Genomic DNA, 23,456 nt, shown 5'->3' with positions numbered 1-23,456 from the left:
ACCCCTCATTCTGTCAGGAGGGAAAACGCATTGTGGCTAAATTATTGCACTAGTTTATGTTTGAGTCTCCCGCTGAAGGCTAAATCTAACCCCCAAACTGCCCCCCCTTCTTTCCAGATTGCACTCCACAGTGGGGGTGAATGTTTCTTCAACATTTTTGATCCACCTTACGAATCGGAGCAGCTCAAATTGGGTAGAAACTTGCAGACCACAGCTTGGCCCCGAAGACACTCTCCAATAAATTTGTTAGAATGCACCTGCATCCCCCCCCCCCCCCCCCGAAAGAAAGTTCATGCAAAACAGTTCAGGAATATATATATGCCATATTTTCCTGACTATAAGGCACAACTTTTTTTGTAGTGGTGTTATTTAGTACAGCTATAGTAACTGAATATCTTATATTAACAGGTGACTATTCTGTTTGTAGTCTTTGGATGTTCTCATGTTTGTACTTAAAAAAAAATACTTTCCCAAAATATGAATACAGTAATCCCTCAATTATCGCGTCTTCACTTATCACGCATTCCGGCTTTGCAGTTGTTTTCCACTATTAATAATTATATTGGTCTCAAACCAGACCCCAACAAGTCATCTACGAGAGACTCTAGGTTACATATGAATTTACTGAGGACAATGGAAAAGATAAGAGGATGGATGACCTAACAGGTTAGTGTCACATAACTAAAGAATGGAAAAAACTACTGTAATTGGAAATCCATCATTTTTGTCGTCTGAATTCACAAATGAATTAGCTTCAAGCAATTGCTTGAGTACGGTCATGTTAACCGTGTCACCGACTTCTACAGTCAAACCCCACTGCCTATCCCAAAATAGATGTAAATAAAGAGCGTCCCTTGCCACCGCCTTGAGTTGTTTAACTTGCTGACGTTAAGAATTCATGAGCATCACCCGCTCTTTTGTGAATACGACACATCACCAAAAGTGTAATGGAGAAGCAAACAAATTACTTTTGATACCTGGTTGTTTTCTAAGGTTGTGTAACAAAGGAAAAAAACGACTAGATATACGTCTGCATTTTTGGCAGCAGAATTTCAACGGTGTGTATGCAGCACAGTCATGTTTCTTTCTTTAGATACCATTCACAGGCCATGTAATCTACTTTTAAGTCCAGTTTAAAACTGCCTTTAAAAGGGCCACGTGGGGGCTGAGGTTAATGATAGCATTCACTGCTTTTTATTTAATAGAAAATTTGAAAGCGTTTTGCTGCAGCCATTGCAGAACAATCATTGGCTGTGACTCAGTCTTAGATCACCGTTTGGATCGCACCTGAATTGTGACCCAACTGTCCAATGCTATTTCAGTATAAAGGGCAAATTGATTGTGCCATTGTTGTTCTCCTGGTTGGGGAAGGCTGTTTTTTTTTTCCCCTCTCTCTCTTTTTCTGCATCGGGTGAAGTAGCAATGCATGCCAGGTTGGACACTAGGTGTCACCCTTGTGACTTTGAAGATTCTCTGCCTCTGCATTGAATGTTTGCGTGTGTGTGTGTGTGGCCTGAAGTGGATCTCGCCATTAACCTCCTCAAAGTCAGACTGGAGACGAGATTGTTGCTATCGAATGCATTTGAGTCTTGCACTGAATTTGGATTTGGTATATCTAAACTAACGCATCTCACAATTTTGAGCAATCTCGTGATAAAAGAGGTTTTTCCAAATGCAACATTTCTGGGTCCTATCGCTGCACTTTCCTATTGGGTGGAAAGCTAATGCTCTCATGGCCACGAGATGCTATGAAGAGATAACTTTGTCATTGTAAAAATTAAAACATCAATGATTCAATGATTAAAAAAACAAAAACATGCAGAAAATTGGTATGTTTTCCCTTCACAAGTAAAAAAAAAACTAAACCAAAAAAAAAAACAAGTTAAAATCATCAATACATTAGCTTTGTGGAAGAGAGCAATTTTACGAATTATATTTACAACAGAATGGGGTCTAATATATTAGCAATGTGAGTACTATCATCCCTGCAATTTAGACAGTCATAGAGATAATCATATTGATTTAACGTGCATTTGTGACTCCACCGTGCAGTGGTGCATAATGCAAATAAGAACGTTAAATTAAATACAGCATTATGTTCATATTTTGCATTTCTTTTCCCACCAAATTCTCTTCACGGATAGACATATGCAGGCTCACCTAATTTGTCCAATAAAAATCATGTCTACAATAAAAAAAATGTGGGTTAGAGATAAAAATGAAGGGTGAATTTCCATTTTGCTTTGCCCCCAAGCCAGCCCTCCTCCCTTATCCGCAATGTTAAACAATACTACAGCTTGCATGTGGTAATTGCAAAGAGCGGACGAGAGGAGAGATGAGCAGGTATGTGTCTGCTGCTGGCCATCAGCTTATATTTATTTCTTTATTTTCATTATTGCCCCACCCACAAGCGACTTCAACCCGGGCAATGTAACCCCTGATTGGCTGAGGAGGTTTAGTGGAAAGGGGAGGTATGGATGGGAGGTGAGGGGGGGGGACTGCGGGTCCGCTCGCACTGAGCGCCCGGCTCGGAAACTACTGCGCGTCTGCCAGTGTGTGTCAGTCAAGCGAGAAGAACGCATGTCCGAATGGGAGTTCTTACATTTGGAACCATAGCAATTCCTCGCTTCAGAATATTCCACATGATGCTGCTGTAAATATATCTTTCACGGATTTATTTAAGAACGTGGATATTAGTTTTTTTTCTATTTTTTGTTTTAAATCTAGTCTTTCACAGTGCTTTCCGCAAGACTTAAAAGAGGTGGTGTAAGAAGACCAAAAAAATGTGCTGGAATTAAAACAGATCTAGGACTTTGTTGAAATGACGAGGCATTCCAGCAGCTGGCAAGGAAAATCGGACTTGAGATGTTGAGCAAGGACTTTGAATTGAAATAGAAGATTATATGCATACATCAAGAGAAGAGTTTTGAGGTTGACCACTAGGGAGATTTCTACATCTTTCAGGGGACTTGCCACTCAGTGGATGTAAACCCCCCCTCTCCAGCTTTCCTCCTTCCCCGTCCGCGCCTTCATTTCGGATCAGTGATGCGCTTTGCTCCTGTGAGCCAATTTTGCTCGGTAAGGACATGCACGGCGGCGTTGGGATAAAGACGCGCACGCTTCCATCACCGCAGCGTGCCCGGACATTGCGCGCAGTGTACAGCTCCCCTGTCACCCTTCGCCCTCGCTGCAGTGCACCGGAGGAAGGACCACTGTTTTGAGGAGCACCTCAACCCCCTCAAAAAAAAAAAATACCAACGAGAACATTGGTCTCAACACTTTTACGGGACATGTTGGTGGAGATCCGGAAGAGTGCGTGTTGATGAAGTTGTTGTATCCAGACGAACTCAACAGGTCAGAAAAATGGAGTTATTACATATATTTGTGCTGCTGCTCGTGTTGTGGGTGGGCGCCGAGGCGGTCATCAACCTCAAGTATGGAATAAACGAGGAGATGAAGCCCGGCTCGGTGATTGGGAACGTGACAAAGGATGCGCTCAAGCAAGGATTCCAAATCGCTCCGCAGCCGCCTTTTTTGCGGGTCATCTCCAATTCCGAGCCGCGCTGGGTGGAACTCAGCCCTGCCGGCATTCTCACCACGCAAATGAAGATCGACCGGGATGTAGTGTGCCGCCAGAACCCCAAGTGCATTATTTCTCTGGAGGTGATGTCCAACTCGATGGAGATCTGCGTCATTAAAGTTGAAATTGAGGATTTGAACGACAACGCGCCCAGGTTCCCCACCAGCCACATTGAGCTGGAGATCTCGGAGAACGCATCCCCCGGGACCAGGTTTCCCCTGGAGGGGGCCAGCGATCCCGACTCGGGGGTGTACAGCGTGCAGTCATACTCCATCACCCCCAACGAGCTTTTCGGACTGGAGATTAAAACGCGAGGGGACGGCTCTAAAATTGCAGAGCTGGTGGTGCAAAAATCATTAGACAGAGAGACCCAGTCCCATTACGCTTACGAGATTAGCGCGGAGGACGGAGGAGACCCACCAAAAATAGGCGCGGTTCAATTAAACATCAAAGTCATCGATTCTAACGATAACAACCCCGTTTTTGGCGAGCCAGTGTACACCGTCAGTGTGATGGAGAACTCGCCCATCAACACTCTGGTCATAGATTTAAATGCGACCGATCCCGACGAGGGCACCAACGGAGAGGTGGTATACGCGTTCAACAGTTACGTCACCGAAAAGACCAGGGACGCCTTCAGAATTGACGCCCGGACAGGTGTCATCACAGTCAATGGCATCCTTGATTACGAGAGCACCCAGATTTTTGAAATTGACGTGCAGGCCAAAGATTTGGGTCCCAACTCCATACCGGCGCACTGCAAAGTCACAGTGAACGTGATGGACACCAACGACAACCCGCCTATCATCAGCCTGCTGTCCCTCAACACAGAGATGGTGGAGGTGAGCGAAAACGCGCAGCGTGGGTACGTCATAGCCCTGGTGCGCGTTTCTGACAAAGACGCGGGGGACAACGGCAAGGTGCAATGCCGACTCCAGGGCAACGTCCCCTTTCGGCTACAGGAGTACGAGAGCTTCTCCACCATCCTGGTGGACGGTCGGCTTGACCGTGAGCAGAAGGACACGTACAACCTGACAATCCACGCAGAGGACAGCGGCATCCCGCCCCTGCGTGCCACCAAATCGCTGGTGGTCAAAGTGACGGACGAAAACGACAACCCACCGCATTTCTTAAAGCCACACTATCAGGAGATGGTAATGGAGAACAACCTACCCGGATCCTGCCTTCTAGCGGTCTCGGCAGAAGACCCCGACCTGGGCATGAATGGAACGGTCTCCTACTCCATCGTGCCTGGTGAGATTAAGCACATGGATGTTAACACATATGTGAGCATTAACCCATCAGGCCGAATTTACTCCATGAGGTCCTTCGATCACGAATACACAAGGACTTTTGACTTTAAAGTTCTGGCTCGAGACAATGGCAATCCGTCCTTGTCGAGCAACGCCACCGTGAGAATCGTGGTGCTGGATGTCAACGACAACACACCCGTCATGACCAATCCGCCCCTGGTGAACGGCACCGCCGAGGTGTCCATTCCCAGGAACGCTGGCGCGGGCTACACGGTAACCCAGGTGAAGGCGGACGACTATGACGAGGGCGAGAATGGACGTCTCACCTACACCATCTCTGAAGGCGACAGGGCCTTCTTTGAGATTGATCAAGTCAACGGAGAAGTGCACTCCACCCGCATGTTCAGCGAGAACGCCAAATCCACCTACGAGATAACGGTGGTGGCCCGAGACCACGGCAAGCCTTCCCTGTCTGCTTCAGCCTACATTGTGGTCTACCTGTCACCGGACCTGAATGCCCAGGAGTCCATTGGACCCGTCAACCTGTCCCTCATCTTCATCATCGCTCTGGGCTCAATTGCCGCCATCCTCTTCGTCACCATGATCTTTGTGGCGGTAAAATGCAAGAGGGACAACAAGGAAATCCGGACCTACAACTGCAGGTACTGATCTGCTTTTGTTCCTGTGTGCATTTTGCTATGCTTTTCTGGAGCATTTTTGGGGCTGCAGATTTTCATTTAAGGCTGCATTTGAAACAGAATTACAACATCTGAAGAGCAATAGTACTCGTGATTGACTGATTTAATCTTTCCTTTGTGACCAATTGGCTCATAAGTATGAGTGTCATGTTCAATTTGTGGGCGTGTGGCTGGACAATTAACGCCCTGTTGCTTGGGTGGCAGTCGCAGTCTTATTTAACCGTGGATGATTAGTCGTTATTAACTTTAATCTTCTATGATTAAGCGATTGGTCAAGTTTTGGCCACCTTCAATTCCCTCTTTGACGGGTTCAATAAACAACAAATGGCAATATTAAAAGGTTTCTTAGGAAGTAGCAAGTCATTATTTTTTTCTACACATTGAATGTTTTGTTTTTGTTCATCAATCTGCAATCAGCCTCGGTGCCACATTAACATTATGCATTTACATATAGATTGGATTTGAGACTTCACCTGCAGCCATAATCATATTTGGCTTCACATATTGTTGGAAGTCAAGTTTGGACGTCACTTTGGTGGATATATTTATTTTTAGCACGTGGGCCATCATCTCCCTTAAAACATTACACATCTACTTTTTTTTCTGTACATTGCGCTGTTTACTCCAATCACAAGACATAACATTAAATACAACTAAACATAAACCTGACAAAGCTAAAAACGCAGAGAAATATTTCAAAATTGCCTGCCAATTATCTATGATTCCGTACTGGTGCTCATTAGGTGGTATAAAAGTACATCACTGATTTAGCTGAGTGCATCTAACGATTTGAGGAGGTTAATATTTAAGTGTTTTAAATTGAAGCCTGTTTCACTGTAAATGGTTACAACTGTAGCGGAATGTTAATAGAAAGGGATTTCAGGGTGAAATTGCGTTTTCTCTTGCACCATTTTTTAAATCTTGCTTGAAGTTGAAACAATTAACTCGTTTTTGAAATGCAAAGCATCTGCTCTTGGTTTAATCACGTGCCTAGTCAATCCTCTAGCTCGACGAAATTATTTCCAATTGATTGCTGGTTCTCAGTCAACCTGGCTGATTCAAAACAATAACCACTCCTTCCCAGATTTGCATTTGGAAACAACATAGAGCGGAAGGAGACAGGCTAAATGACGAATGGAAATGAGGTGGAGAATGCTTTGCTCCACGACTTCCCCTCTTTTTTTAACCATCAAATCAAGAGAACTAAATACGGGTGGGTGCATGGGTTTCAGGTTGGAATGACGGCTCTTTTCAAGATGGAAGGGAAAAAAACAATGCCGTTTCGTAGCCTGCACAAATGTAGACGTGCTGGGATAATTACAGCTGCATTTTGTCTTTGTTTTTTTGAAGAAAGGCAGGCCAGTGGGGGCAGCAATCACACATATTATAGACGCCATCAGAGAAAACTTACTGACATTTGAACCATATACACCATATGCTCTAAAGAGTGATGATTGAAATAGTATCCTTTAAAGTATTGCGAAGAACCAAAAGATGACACATCAAATTCAATAATTATGTCGAGTGACATTTAGATACAGCATGTGTTCGTTCTGCTGTGGAAATCCACAAGTCTGTGTGAAGAATTTGCTATTTCCAACTCTCGGATTAGCCTTTGATCAAATATAGCACGAGTATGCTGCTCATTTGCACTTATTTGAGTCAAAATGATATTCGGGTTTGTGGAAAATGTGGAGAGCAGCAAAATGAAAATGAATCTGCAGCCCCTTAACATACTCCATACTGCTAGTCTGCTTGCTTCATAGTCAAAAAGTTTGGTTTGGATGCTTTGGAGAAAAGTGGGTTGTATATCCCAGTGGGGCTGTGATGAACCAGTGTCATTTGTATTTGTGGATTTTGCCCTGTTTGCATATTCAATGCCTGTTTGTGACATGTCCACCGTTGAGCATGCAAATCCAAACATACAAGAAAGCTACATTGCTATCTCAGTGTTGCTCGTGCCTCAAATCCATTCACTGACATCTCCGGCAATAGAGGTCCAATCCATTTAATGTCAAAATTGAGGTACCGAGCAAAATATATTTGACATGGGTTGCTGTCAAGAACAGCCAATCGGGTAAGTGGGCCTTCCTACCATTGGACATGGGTTTTGTTTGGAAGTCATTAGACCCAAACATGATCCTATTTGGCATGAGGGTGGTGTGTATGTATATCTTTGACTGTTCAGAAGGAAAGCCAAGACAGAGCACCGCTTTATTGAGTCTGTTCAGTTTCTTCTACTTGCGCAGGGTGGCTGAGTACTCCTATGGTAATCAGAAGAAGTCAAGCAAGAAAAAGAAGCTGAACAAGAACGACATCCGCCTGGTTCCCCGCGATGTCGAGGAAACGGACAAGATGAACGTGGTGAGTTGCTCATCACTCACCTCCTCGCTCAACTACTTTGACTACCACCAGCAGAGCCTGCCGCTGGGCTGCAGGCGCTCTGAGAGCACCTTCCTCAACGTGGAAAACCAGAACTCACGCAATACCGCACCCAACCACGGCTATCAGCAACCGTTCACTGGGCAGGGCCACCAGCAGCCAGACCTCATCATCAACGGCATGCCACTGCCAGAGGTGAGAAACTGTGACCAGTTGCTTCGGACAGTGTGTTGCGGTGGGGAGAGAAAGTAAAGCAGACTGGAGTTGAATTTGAGAAGCTAAGTTGTTTTAGACTGGCTTCATCATTCAAAGGGGTTGAAAGATCTGCTTGATATCTTTTGAGAGCATCATTGGGATGGCAAGATGCTATTTGACACATTTCAAAACATCTCAAGTTGCTGGTGATATTTAGCACTCCATCACAGCCAAGATGGTGCTGTCAGGGAAATGTCTGCCCGTTACTGATGGAAGGTTAAGCTATTTGAAATGGTGTGTGTGACCATATGTCAGTACATCTGACTGAAATGTTGAAGGCAATTCAAGGAGATATTGAATTTGACCAGAGACTACAAGGATTTTGCTATATAAAAAGAATAATTTGCCATTCTTCTAGCCTTTAGTTTCTATGCTTTATATGTGGTCCAACAGAAAAAGACAAATCCCTCAAACAATGGCATATTGATCCAACCAATTAGCTCGATCAAATGTAATTTCAGGTGCTAGCGGAAAGAATAATCATTGCCTAAATTTCCTGCCCACCGTTCATTTGGCAGTGCGGCCGTGCAGTGCGAAAAGCACGAATGCCCGGTGCAGCCAGCCATTGAATTATCCTGACGTACCACCATGCACGGCTCCAGCAGAGCAGAGAAAGTCGGACGAGAAAAACTATTTAAGTTGACAGTGTATGCAGACCAGCCGATCTTTATTTCATAGATTTTTCAATGTATGAACTGCTTCATCGAATTTCCCGCGCCACACACCTCTCTGCCGTCATGACCCACTTCTCCTCTGTCCTGCGAGGGTAAGAAACAGGGAGTGACTACAAAAATACGTCATTGCGTTTTCTGCAGAGGAAGTCGTGTGACATGCACTCCTCAAGGCAGTGTTAGGAAAGGGTTAGCGTCCACATGCCACCACAGAGAGTTGCAATTGATGATACCAATATCTCTTTGACATTCATTGAGAAGAAGGTGGGGTGCTGGAGGTTTTACAATAAGACATGAAATGGATATTGATCTATTTAGCTGATGATCCCAAGATATTCAGACACCGATGGTTCTAGAGAGGTCAATGAAGTGCTCTGATTTAGTGGCCTTTCGGAAATTGGGTCTGAGGCAGTGCGTGAATAAGAAATGATGTTAGGGATGGTTGGCCAATTGACAGTGTCTACGTGGTGACCTCTAAAGCGACAGTTGCAAACAATTACAGTAGAGATTGGTTGCCCCAATGACTTTTGGAACACTAGGTCTGACACAGATTAAAAGATTATGTGTGTCAGCTCTGTAAGCATTTATTTAGATTTGTTAGATAGTTACACTACCTTGAGATTATTATTAATATGGCACAGCAACATGACACAGGCTACAAGGGGTGGAAAGTAGGACATATACTTGTGCATGCTCATATTACCATAGCAAAACTTTTATGCTCGTATCAAAACACACACATCAACCTGACTAGAGTTGTGCAGGCGTTCCTGAAGCATCCTTCTCTCCGGTCTTAATTATCCAATAAAAGCACATTTGCAGGCGGATTAGCTGAACCTCGATTTGCCTGAGCTAATGAAAAAGTAAAGCGTTCGACAAATGAGGTTCGATTGATTTCGATAATCTTAAATGCAAAGCTCCTAGCCACACCGATGGAGTCTTCCGAGGGCAAACAGAGCCGAGAGAAAGAAGTGAGGCCGGGTGAGCGAGTGCCAGTGCCAGGTGTCTGGGCCAATGTTGTCTTAGAGTCACTTGATTGGCTTGATGGAGGCCGGCCTGCTTAGCACGCAGCCTCCATCGCTGCCCACTTGTCCTCAAGTCGACAAGCCTCTCTTTGAGGAAGCCAGCTCCTGTGTCTGGCGTTTTGAACGAAGCCGCACGTTAACCTTTATCCATGTTTACTTCCATGGCACACTTGCTATTGTTTTATCTGCTTCCCGCTGTGACATCTGCTGTTGTCACAAGCAGCACACAAATATTAAACTGGATTAAGAAATGCTGTACAATGACAGCACCATTTGCAACACAAACAAATGGGATTGAAATGTCTCATAACTGGTGGAACTCTGTCCTTCAACTTTGGAGAAAATGCCAAGATAAGGATAGTTTGTTTCATGTTGAATTATTTACCCTAGTTCAAGGCTTTTAATAGCATGAACAATGGATGATTTTTGAATAAATACATATCCTGGACTCAATCGAAAGACGGCCAACGAGTAGTTACAGGTTTCTCAGAAGGCATCATATCTGCAGTTGTTCATATTGCATTCTCCCTAGTGAAAAATTCAAGCTGTAGATAACACCCTTTACGTCCCCCTTGTCCTTTGTACTCCCGACGCACAAACACACAAAAAGCACTATGCACTAGCCAAGGAGAAACTATGACGCTATAACTAAATCCAAACATCCAAGGTCCTGATCATTGTAACCAGAGGACTGCCCATACTATGCCAACAACATGAGCACTACACTGGCTAAGATACATTCAACGACTTAATTCTTACTCTTGAGATTTGTAATCATTTTAAGTCAATCAATAAAGATTGATAAATAATTCAACTTTTTTACCAGGTAGAATAATTTCACATATTAAAACTAAGAGCTTCTAAACATCATTGAGGTATGTGTGGTAATAGCCAAACCTGTCATATTGAGTGAGAGGCTGCATGTTGCTGTCACTCACATCATTGCAGGTGGCCTTTTTATACAGGAATACACAATTACACACTCAAATGCCACTCACAGAACGTCTCTTATGGGTTGTCTCATTTATTTAAAACACGAGTTGTGTGACATTATCATTTACATCCAAGAGGCTGACTCAGGATGGAGAAACATTCTCTGTAATCATACATCCTCAACCTGCATTATAAATTATATCGTAGTTAATATGCCGTCATGTTGACTACACGGTTAGCCACAAATGCTGTCCTTTTCACCAGGGGTGTATCTAATTGCTTAACGTGTTATGTTACTATACATAATGTTGGCGCATTTCATGCTTGGAAAATATTCATGGATTGGATATTAAAATAGGCAGTGGCTTTGTTCGCCCGTTTGTATGATAAGATTGTGCAGAATGTGACTGGATTGTTGTTTTAAAGTATCAACTGTTCGGTCAGGTCATCGACTAAGTAAAGAGAAAGTGCACTTATGCAAATTGCATGGAAATTTGAAGGCTTGGCGAAATAGAGATGTGTGCTTTCATCAGATGTTTTGGTTGCAGTTGGTTCCGATTTAAAAATAATAAATAAATGTGGGGGAGCTTTTCATCTCCCAAGACAAGTTTTGGACTGCCACACTGATTGAGTGTCAGATGATCCTTTTAATTACAGAAGTGTTTGTTTGAAAGGCATAGGCTTTGCTATTTTTCGAGTGTGTTTTATGGAAAGCTCTTGGGCATTGATGTCGGTCGACTACCTTTGGCAACCTTTGATAAAAACGTTTATGTTTTTCTGATTTAAAAATAACTAGCTTTGACATGTTTTTACATGACATTTGTGACAACTTTAATTTTTGTCATTCAACGTTTTGTAACATTTTAGTAAAAATGTTCAACACATTTGGTAACTTTTCGCAACAATATGTCAGCATTTTCCCCCTCTTATTTAACTTGGCTTTCAAATGGGGAAGCAGTGTAGTATAGTAGTAGAAAACGTCACATTTCTATTGTTAGAGCTGATTTTGTACTTGGGAGATAAATATTACTTCAGCGTATTATACAGACGGAATATTACACAGACGGAGGCATTAAGCGAAGATAGTGGTTTAAGTGGATTTTATACCGTCCGTGTATGGTATGATAACATATTTTTACTCAGCAGACATAAAGAGGCTACAATTATCATTTCCCCATCCGGCTTTGTTCAGAGCCACTGAAGAGGCAGAAAATTGTGGAGATATTTAGCATAAAACATAAATAAGGAGATTCAATGCAAAATCAGAGTCCGCTAGAGTAGCGCGTGTAGTCTAAATCTCTCTCTCAAGACTTTTAGCACACTTGAATGCAAAATGGCAACAAGAACTTTGGACTGAAGTTGATGGCTTAAAATGACATTTGGGAAAAGGCTAAATACAGAAAAAAAATGGACGTGGTGATGATGTTTATCACTGGGGAACAGGACATCATTACGTACCTTGTTAAGCTCTGCAAGCAATGTTGCATAGACTTAATTACCCATTTAAATGAGCATCCAGTGGCATTTTTTCACCCACCCTTCTCCTGCTTTTAATTTCTCAAATTAAACTCTCAGACATAAATATGCCACAATGTGTTTCCTTTCTTGGAAATCACCAGACTATCTCAAGTCCCAACAGAGCACATGAATATGCAAATGTTTACCATCAAGTGTGTAACGATCAGTATTGTTTCCTGCAAAGGTTTATTAAGCTTTCAAGGAAACTTATGACTGTAGGTGGATATCATGGAAAAAGAAATAGCTCATATTCCCGTAATGGGAGGCGGCTTGGCCAATGAGAACGGACTACATTCTTAAAAAGGGGAGAAAAGGTCAGCCTGAATATTTAAAAACACAAAAGCAAAGATTTGCTATGCTAAATGGGAGGAGGGGGCATTGCTCTCTACACAGACAACACACAAAATAGGGCAAAAAAAACTGTTCTAGGACATAGGGGATTTGAACAAACATTGGAATTTAACCACAGATGCAATGGTGTATTATAAGTTTTGTCAACATTTTTGATAACTTCCAGATTTTTTGCATGAACTTAATGTGTTTTGGTCATTTGTATGGATGTTTTTTTGGAACTAAGTGCATTTGTTTTCTATATACTTGTCTCAACCTATCACCAGAAAGTTGTGGGGGGAAAACAGTATGTATATAGTTTAAAAATATTTCACCCTTGTCAAAAGTCAAATATACTAAATTAAGGCTGAAACATTATTGTTTCATTTTACATTACTACATGATTGTCCATTTTTGTGTGGGCTGCAATTTTAATAATTTCAGTTATTTATTTTGCTACTTGCTGACAGATGGGGTTATAACGGCAACTAGTACTTGATGAATTAAAGCTGTGTTTTTGGAATATTGATTTATGTAAAATGGGCTTATGACTTGTTTCACAATGGAGTAGCAAAAGGATTATTTATTAAAAACTTACCGAGAACGGGAGGTACTTTGAGCAGCCAGCTCTGGCACCGGGGACGAGTGACCTTTTGCAGAGGCCTAAAACAAGAAGGTAGCGGGAGGAGGTTAGTTAGCATTTCCCCCATCAGATTAAATGTCAACTTCTGCATGCATTATTGTAGAATAGTAAGTAGGAAGACTTGTCAAACAGTTTGCCTGCACAGGTGGAAGAATGCCGACACCTGCAATGCAGCTATGCCTTTACTCTTTGCAATGCTTCTGCCACTACATTTCAAAGTACAGTGATTCAAGATTATGTGTATCTTGAACAGGCAATGAATTCTCGCATTTCTGAAATAAATATTTCCCAATTTACTGCCCGTTTTTGGTCTTGTGAGGATAAGCGGCTTGGAAAATATATATTAAACAAATATGAATATATGATGTGTAGTTCTTACATTGCAAAGAGCGACTCTCCTTGTCAACATGTGATTATATCAAAGCTTTCATTGCTCTATTTATTCATTGTTTTAAGAAGTGGATTACACCATATTTTAAATATATAACATATATTACAAATTACAAAGTATCAAATTTGAAAAACAGAAGTATTTCTTAGTCAAGCTACCACTCTTCAATAAAGCAATGTTATCTGGAATTAGCTTGAATTATAAAATTGTCAATAGGGATTCAAAAAAAGCAACACTGAAATAGTCAGCATGGTCACGCCATTGCTGTCTTGTTTGGGCTATTGGTGCAGGAGCCCTTAATTTCATTTGAGATTATTACCACCCTGCTCTTTTCAAGACAAAACCTGTTTACGACGGGAAACAAATATATGGTTGGTTTCAATAATATTGGTGGTAGAAACCAAGTGCCTCAGAGGCACTGGGCGATGTGGCCGCAGAATGGCGGGATGCTGTAATTGTGTGTTCTGCATCCACACAGATGTAGAGCATGTAATAAGCTGCAGCTCTTGCATTCAGCCAGTCTAATGGACTATGACCGACTGTAGAAGCCTCACATTCCCCCGCTCTGTGTAACTGCCTTTATTTGTCCCTTTCTCACCCCCCCGACGGCGTCACCCCTGTTATCCCCTTCTTTTATCGCTTCTCCCACCGTCATTGTCGCCCCCCACTCTGTGCGTTTAGCTCCTATTCTCATTCATGATGTGTTCAAATCTCCAAGCAGTCGTTGTGATTGAGTCTGGCATAAAGCACAAGAGCTGCGAGATGACATTAAGAATTAAATGGCAGAATGAAGGCTGTGGGAAGGAATTTTGCTGATGTTTGGTGTCAGGGATTTGTTGTTTGAAAGTCTCACCTTTCCATTAAAGAGCGCTTTGTATTTTTTTGCATTCACACAAATACACACAAACACAGATACACAGGTTTATGCCTGGGCTACTGTTTCTGGGATTATAGGTTTCCAGAAAAGGGCCTTGGCATATCATTTACACCCAGTGGCGGTTTCAAGAGGGATGAGAATCTATTTCTTTGCTTGAGTAATACCAGGTCAAGTTGCTAAAGATGCGTGCCAGGAATATACGATATCGCCTCTTTCTGGGCAAAGGATGAAAACCCCACTAATGATAATACTTATAACTGCCTTGCTTCTGAATTGATCATGTCTCCGCCTCCTACCGAGGCTCGCTTTCTGTATTGGAAAATAATATTAAGACTGTGGCGCACAATGGGCCATTGTGTTTTAACTTTCCCCTCACGTCTAACGTTTGACAGCGCAGCCCAGACAGCCAAGTTAATGAACGAAAAGCACTCGGCCTCGCTAAGTGTTGTCTTTTTCCATGCTAACGTCTTTAGTTCCACCTGAAAGCTGCTCTCTGTTCCAGTTAGAAAGGTAGAGTGGCGGAACATGTGTTTCTTAAAGAAAGAGTCTACTTTCAATCTTTGGCTTTGGTTGTGTTATTCTTTGGCAATCAGAGCGCTGAGGTCATCACGCAACTATGTTAAAGAGCTCTAATTATGTGGGCGCTCTATGGCTTTGCGTCATTCTCTTACATTGAAATCATCCAATAAATGTTTCACTTTTTTTGGTACCAGTTGCAATACACATGGATTTAGTAAACTACTATTTTACATATATGTATGTGTATCATACATACACATAAAATAGTTGGTTCATGTGTGGTCGTCCATTCAGAGAACAGCAAATGGAGAACTAGCACAATGGGGGAGGACCAACATGGCAGTGATGTTGTGTCTTTAGATTTGTACGCTACTCACTGATGATTATTTGAGCCTCTAAGCTGCAGATTTGGCCTTGTTTTTGCAATGGGAAGTTGTGTCAGGCAAAGGATGGTTTGGCTTGGGGAGCTTGTTTAAGACTAAGCCGGTTGGCAAAGAAAATCAGGTAGATGCAGCATTTAGTATTTTGGGCATCAGCACCGATGGTCAATTTAGAAACAGAATTAGAGTTTGATGGCTAAGGAAGAGCTATGTTCCAATTCTAGACTTTCATCTGATTTTTTCACTGGTTGGAAGCCAGTCGCCCAACTAGCATGAGCAACTGGGGAAACTTTTTTGGGTTTAATTTAAGGGACTAGCTGTAATCCAGAGTAAATCTCTAAAGGATGAAAGCCCCCCTTTTTCCACCCACTGCGGTCGGATTACGGGAGTGTCTTTAAAAGGATAAATTCTTGCTTATCTCAGCTTCCCTCAATGCTTGTTTGGGATTTAAAAAAGCGGGGAAAAGCGTTTTGGCGTCACCCAACGTGGCCGTGTCGTCGATGAGTCAGAGATTAGGCATTTGACAAATGAGATCAATGGTAATCACAATTTGCTATTTTCAAACCACTCTACCCAATCCCCGCAACCCAGCAGACACAAAAACATGGTGTATGCCTCCACCCCCTCCATCCAGGAAATTTCATTAACATACTGGAAAAGGCTAAAAAAAATACATGTCCTGTTAAGCTTGCCAAGTGGCTTTTAATCACTTTACCATGTTTTTTAAATCTGTTTACTCTCAAATAAATGTTTTGATGCTAAGAATTTGCTGCTACTCCGGATTCCACCACCATAACTTTAAGAAATGTATAAAAACCTATAAAATATATTGATCATCATGGCTCTGTTCGTCTGTGTTCTAAGTTAATCTTGCATTTTTCAAAATAGAGATAATTCAATGTAAATCTCACCAAGTCAGTTAAAAATAATACCGAGCTCCAACATAAAAAGACGGACTTCAAAGTTCATCTCAGTTGAACTATAATGCATTGAACCCAGCAGTGCACACAGCAGGAGTTCACGTTGGGTTTATTAGTACACAGTTGACACATTGATTGACACACATAACTGACCTAATGGATCTGATTTATATGATTTCTATTTGCTGCTGCTGTGAGGAGATAACTGGCATTTACAGGAAAATTTGGGAAATATTTTTCTGATGTCTACATTAAATGTAGAGATGTTTTTTTCCAGTCTTAACTTAACAATAGTAAAAACCAATGTTCACACAATGGTGAATTTGATTTGCTGTTGTACGATACACTATTCATGCCAAACCCAATCTGTTCCCCCATCATTTGATTTATTAAATGCTTACTTATCTGAATTTTAAGAAACAATGTTAATGTCTATTAGAATTGACCATTTGTAAATCATAACTGGACCTTTGTTGTGTTCGTCATTTTGGTTTGAAATCAACTTTTCTGGGTTTATCAGCTAGCACATTGCCTCGCAATTCATGCGAGTGATTTACAAGACAAGGTAATGATAACTGTAACCCCACATAAAGGAGTGCGAGAAAATCACGTGAAAAATGGGCACTAAAGAACAAAAAAAGTGCAGCTAATCCTTAAAATGCCCACTGAGCTGGATTGTCATTAGATATGCTCTTGTAAGATTTGCGGTTTAAAATCTCAGCTTTTCCTATTATTGTAAAGCAAAATTCACCAAGAGGATTGATTGCCCAAGGCCTCAGAGTTGGATTTAGAAAATCTCGAGTCAGGATAGTTCAAATACATTTTCACACTATGCTTTGGAACATGCAGTGGGCTGTCGACAAACCCATTCATGGCGTACATGGTACCCGCACAAAGTAGTCAGTTAGTGGGCATTTTGAGTGGCGTGGTGCGATAAAACAAATTGCAAAGGGGTCGTTTACCAAATATGAACTTGCTATTCATGAGTGATTCCTCTGTAACATCAGATGATCTGATTTTGAATGTAAATGGTCACTCGCCAATTGTAGGATGCACATACTCAATTAAAAAAACGACATTTTCAACATTCTCTTATTAGAATCAGCAATGTACCCAACATCCCGTTTCATTTTTTGGCGGACCTTAGAGCCACAAAAAAATATTGAATTTAGAAAAAAAAGCTGTGACTGAATACACTACTCAGGTAGAAATTGTTTACCCTCCCAGTTAGATGTGATATTTGCAACTGTTGAACAGAAAGCATCCTGTACGCATGAGCATATGTGTTGCTTGAGATACACGAGTAAGTGTGAGGCTGTTGCTTATTTTGTCGGAGGCGTGATGGTGACAAGGTGACTGTGAATTCCTTGCGGATCCCGCCTGTAAAGCCCTGGGCTCTTATCTCGGGAGGCAGCCTTGGAGTTAAGATGCTGCCAAAAGCACACGGAGGTGGTGAAGCTGGTACCAAAATAGATATATATATAGCAACCCGGCGGAGGGACCTGTTTACCGCGGCCTCATCATTTTGTCTCAGCTCATTAAGATGTCCTCGCAAGAAACATTTTTGCTCTTTTACACTGGATAATATGACAGAGAGGTGAGGGCAAACACATGATTGCAGCTAGATCAGGGGTGTCAAATACAGTTTGGTTCACGGGCCTAAATGATACCAAATAGCTCTCATGTGGGTTGGACTAGTTTATTTTTGGCCTAGAAACTTAACTTACTTCCCGTCTACCTTTGCTTATTCGCCACTCCCAGTGAAAATGGATTAAAATCTAGCACCATCAATGACACTGAAACAATAATTGCCGGTTTAAACTAATTATCTATCATTGTCAATAGCAGGCAGGGTGATAATTTTGCGTCACTTCATTGTCATGGTGTCTTACAACAAAGTGCCTGTCAGGCAGAACAAACCTCCGATTCAGACCGGACCCCCGACTGGGCCACCTTTGGTCCCATTGGCCTGCATAAAATATGTAACTGCAATCCTCCCTCACGTCAGGTTTTGCAAAATTATATTTTGTTTTTAAAGTCACTCAAAAATGGGCAAAGAAGACCGCTATCTCCCCTCCAGTCACTGTCTACCCACTATAATCCAAGCAGCCTACATTAATAGTTTTTCATGACCTTTGCTACTGCAGCTCTAATTATTAGCAGCACATCGGCCCTGTAAGGCACACAGCTAATTAGAGTAGATTTATCTGAGGGGACATTGACGCTGTTCTTCAACATGATTGGGGTACAATCAGCACAGGTGATTCAATGCCAGCACTAAGGTTAATCTGGGTAACACAGAAATAGTAATTACAATTATAATCATGACCAAGAAAGTTTTGATCGCAGCTCAGAGCAGATAAGTCGCAGGGTTCATTGTTAACAAGTCGCCTTCTCATCTCTTGTTTTTTTTACTCTCTCCACTCGTGACTAATGTTTGGCTGTGCTCGTTGAAAGCTTTATCTCCCTGTTAAGAGAAAAAAAAAAGATTGCCCTTCAATATAGGGCCTCTTGTCATTGCATTTTATAAAGAGTTGTTACTGGAGAAAGCAGTAGTTTTCAAAGCTTCAACATGAATGGAGAGGGGCAGCTGGAGCTATCTTTTGGCTTGCGGGCAACTTCTGTAATGAGCCTAAGAGGGTTCCAATTATTCCACTTGTGATCAAAAAGGAGATGGAGATTACTTCCCTTGCCTCTTTTTTCCCCCTCTCTCTGTCTTTCCCGCTGACATTTTGCACAGTAATATCTTTTGATAGGAGCCAGGGGAAGGAATGGAAAAAAAGAAAGATGATTACTAGAGAGCGCCTGAGAGTCTTGAATAGGCAGTTCTGGTCTCTGCATTAAAGCAAAATAAGATTTGTTTAACATTTATTGTATTTTTTAGACTATAAATTACACCATAGATGGTCGGGCGATATTTTTAGTTTGTCAGAAAACAAACATCCATCAAAGTAAAATAGAGAACAATGGGCTAAATAGGAATCTTTTTTTTCCAGATAACTATAGCAAGAAAAAAACGCAACAGGCTGTCTTGGTCAGAAAAAATATATATATATATATAAGTTACTTTTGAGAAATAGTCATACACCGACCCAAACTATGAAAAAAGTACGACATATAATCCGAAAAATAAGGTAAATGGGATGTGCCATTGAAGAAGAAAAAACATGCGACGTTTGAATAAATCATAATTATTGCAAACACCTCATACAAGTGTTTACTTTAATATTTGATGTGTTGACAGTTGCTGTTGATCATATTTGAAACAAATAAAAAGACAGCACATTTGAGACTGAGATAACTGAAGCAAACATTCTTTTAAACACTGTTCTCCTCCGCAAAGTAGAATGATTAAAAATACTTCCTCTAAGGGTGGGGCCCTCTCACAGTTCACTTTGGGCTGCATTTATTCAGTGTCATGATACTGCGCTCAAAGTTTATTCATTAAATGAATAAACAACCCTGTTATTTTGTACTCTACTAAAGGCATTAAAACTTCTTGTTACTTGATAAATAAATAACCAACTCAGTTCACATAAGGCGTGACCTGAAATACTTCAAGCAATTCGTTTTTGATAATCACTACAATACTGCAAACATTAGAAGATATGAATCATGGTCTAGAACGGACATGATAGCAGAGTTCTGCATTATTTTCCATCAAGCCATCGGAAGCAATGTGTACTGTGTTTATTGTGTACTTGGTCGTTGCAGCTGTTTTTCCTCCGCCTAATAGTGACAGCCATGCCTCCCCCTCACTGCAGTACAAAAGGGAGTTGAAACATTTGATTGTGTACGGATTGTTTCCTCCCCCATTTGATTTATTAAAGTCACAGATTACAAGTAAAAGTACATTAGACGCCTGAGGGTGACTAAAGGGCTTTCTCGACCATCAGCTATCAACTGTTGAGGCCTGGGAAAATGGAATGATGAAAAACAAAAGATAATATTGTTCACTATGGCACTGGGACAAGGCGAACGCTTCCAATCAGCTCAGATAAACATACAGCCCAGAGATATGTTCTTGCAAGATAACAGCTTAGCACACACGCTGACATTCGAACACAAGCATGCACGGAGCAGTGCTTTTTGATAAGTAAAAATGACTACATGTTGTTCATGGTGGCGGAACAAAAGGATTACAAAGGACTTCATTTTAAGGAATCAAAGCGGTGGAAAGGTGGGTGCTGGAGTGTAAGATGCATTTCAATGGGCTAGATTAGACTTCATAATGGAGACGTAATTACAGGGAAACACGATATGTGTGTGGGGAACTACCACGGCACCTCAGCCTTCCCTTGTTGATGCACTAAAGGGGGAAGGAGACACAGATTCACCGTCTGTTGCTGTTTTCTGCGGCCCCCGTGCATCCCCCCATGGTGAAAAACTGTTTGTTCCCCAAAGTCGCCTAAATACAAATTCAATTAAATGAAGTCAGCTCAGATAATCCCCCCCAAATTCAAGCACCCCCACGCCCCACACACACTTGAACCGAGTGGGTCAAGCCCACTGCATCTGGCCCATGCAGCGGCCCCCTGCTCACATTCTGCTAGGTTCCCCTCCTGACTGTTCCAATTTTTATTCCCACTGCGACTCTGTGTGTGTGTTTGGGTCAACACATATTTCACTACAGATTCCTGTGCCCCCCCCTCTTAAGACTCCCTGTTTATTCCCCCTCACTTGTTCTTTCACACACTGAGTATCTGTCTGCGTGCATTCATTTTATACGTTTTTTTTTCTCAATCGGTAATGGATTATAAACAGAAGCGTAGCACTGGGATGTTATTCCCATCGGAGAGCGCCCGATCATGTTCAGAAGCCAGATTTACAGATGCAGAGGGAGCTAATACTCTGCTGTCACTCTGACAGCTGCCTCGTAAAACCATTGCCGTTGATGACCAAACAGATGTACATCGCATTGATTTTCCAGAAAACAGGATCACTATCATTACGGAATACTTGCTTATCTGGATTCTGGTTCGCTATGGGATTCTTGCAGTGTTATCTAAAACAGTGGTTTTCAATCTGCAGTACGGGGCCGAGACATAGTTTCACAATGTGTTATTTTTCCCAAAATAATCAGCAATGTGTGCCATACGCAACATAATCCCACATATTGTATCATTGCTTACCACAATGCATATTATTGTAATTTATAGTATTTCTATATTTCATCAAAAAAACTCAGTGGCAAGATTAGTTTTCTTCACAACATCTATTATACTTTGTTGTTATAGAAATAAGACAAGGCTTCAACTTCAAGAGACTTGAAGGGAGATGGTTTACAAAGAAAAAAACTCTGATAAAATGCTGAACATATCGAGTAGTAAGATAAATAATGAAAACCAGAGGGAAAATCTCGGAAAATCTCGAATCAAACAATCAAAAAGACAACAACAACAACAGCAAAAATATATGCACAGTAGCACGGAAGTGTTCCCATTCCACTTAATGGCAGAACTGATTCAAAAGGTTCAATGCTCTATCCATAACGAAGATGAAAGAAAACACTAGAATTGAAAACACACTTTCACTAAAATAAAAAAATAAAAAAAACAATAACCAAGTGAAACCATTCTGTGCTCCAAAAACGACTTAGAATGCATTAGACTTGCAGAAACTAATCCTTTTGTTTTTGCCTTTGTCAATTTTAGAGTGATACAAAGTAGATTTATTTTGTCCAAGGAATCTACGATAGACAGCTCACGGCACCTCCTGTCACTAACATCAATGAAATAGACCATGACCTCCGTTTTCATCTCCAACACTAATCTATAACAACATCCTTTGCAAACTGGTTGTTTTCAATTCTGCCAACCAATCGCCATTAATCATCGCGACTCACTGCAAATGTACTTTGGTCAGGAGCAAAAAAAAAAAAAACTTGTACTGGACCTGGGTCACATACCATTTTAAAAAAATAGGTCACCCATTCACCCAAGAGTAAACTTCTCGACTAGTCTGGCCCCGGGGTGATGGGATTAATGAACGCTGATGAAGTTCCACTCTTAGACCGGGCACTGTATCCCTTTTTTTTCCCAGACTGACTTGTGATGCTAGAGTATGTCTAGAGGCGGTGACTAATTCCCTTTACCAAGTGTCAGATTAAAGCATGTCAATAAACAGACCAATTCAATCCCTCTCTGAGCGACTGCATCCGCTGGCTGTGTCTTTGCGGACTGTAATGAGCTGCTGCAAATCTCCATCAGACTGAAATGTCTGGAAACATGCCCTGTCACAGTGCAAATGGAGGATTGGGGCAAGAAAAGATGGGTTTGCTACCCAGTACCCACTTTAAAAGGCTGCATTTATATTACACAGTCTAACCAATTTGGGATATGCAGTGGCATGTGACATGAAATCAGGCTACTTTCAAATGTGGGTGAAATCAGATAGGAATCTTACATCTACGGATGCGATTGCAGTACTAATGGACAGATAAGATCAATGGTGTCAATGCAATCAGTGACATATACATTCAAGCTTTTACCACAATAATACAAATGATATGTATAGTAGGTCACACAGTCAGTCAGTACAAACCATTGGCGAATAACATTTGTATTGCTTATTAGCTCAAATTCTTCTCGGTACTGTTTTGTTAATTAGTGTTTATTATCATTACAACAAATATTTATAGATTTTACTCAGACCCAAACAGACATAAATGACTTTTTTAATTCGTCAGAACGAAAGAACAAACATACTTGAAAGGAAAAACAAATGAAAGATATTTAAATCTTATTGTTTTTCTATTTTGGTGTCAAGGGGCTATCATATACCGTATATTCAGACCCCGAGGCATGTCTATTTAGTTTGCATGTCTAGTCTATCAGGATTCGATCTCACCACGTCTCAAGAGCTCAGAGGGTACCCGAATATTGTTGCCGCGGCTACATCAACAATATACACAAGCCATTCTCTCACATTATCATTCAAAGTGTTCACTACTATATTCACAATGGAAGCCAGCAGTTTTTTGCAGTTACTGTTATCCATAAAAATGTGCTTCAACATGTTACAAGAGAGGTTAAAAAGCACTATTTCAATTATTTGTTCCCATCATGACGAGAAAATGAGT

General features: G+C 41.5%; 2 protein-coding genes across 5 annotated transcripts in view; one reads left to right on the top strand and one right to left on the bottom strand.

Annotated features, from left to right (window-relative positions):
* Positions 1–23,456, bottom strand: part of LOC144207425 (uncharacterized) — a 186,604-nt gene that overhangs the window by 53,333 nt on the left and 109,815 nt on the right. Inside the window, exon 12 of the mRNA XM_077732902.1 lies at positions 13,244–13,308. Within this exon, the coding sequence (XP_077589028.1) occupies positions 13,244–13,308 (65 nt within the window). The remainder of the gene's footprint in view (positions 1–13,243; positions 13,309–23,456) is intronic.
* pcdh19 (protocadherin 19) overlaps positions 2,519–23,456 on the top strand; it is a 49,623-nt gene continuing 28,685 nt past the window's right edge. The window contains exons 1-2 of one of the 4 annotated variants that reach the window (XM_077732894.1): positions 2,519–5,495; positions 7,763–7,895. In XM_077732894.1, the coding sequence (XP_077589020.1) occupies positions 3,364–5,495; positions 7,763–7,895 (2,265 nt within the window). In that variant the 5' untranslated portion in view covers positions 2,519–3,363. Of the gene's footprint in view, positions 5,496–7,762; positions 8,109–23,456 lie in introns of all 4 variants that reach the window. The other 3 variants (XM_077732895.1, XM_077732892.1, XM_077732891.1) reach the window with 3 other exon arrangements.

Source organism: Stigmatopora nigra, chromosome 14 (genome assembly GCF_051989575.1).
Source record: "Stigmatopora nigra isolate UIUO_SnigA chromosome 14, RoL_Snig_1.1, whole genome shotgun sequence".
Lineage (NCBI taxonomy): Eukaryota > Metazoa > Chordata > Actinopteri > Syngnathiformes > Syngnathidae > Stigmatopora > Stigmatopora nigra.
This window is presented reverse-complemented; position numbering and strand designations above follow the sequence as displayed.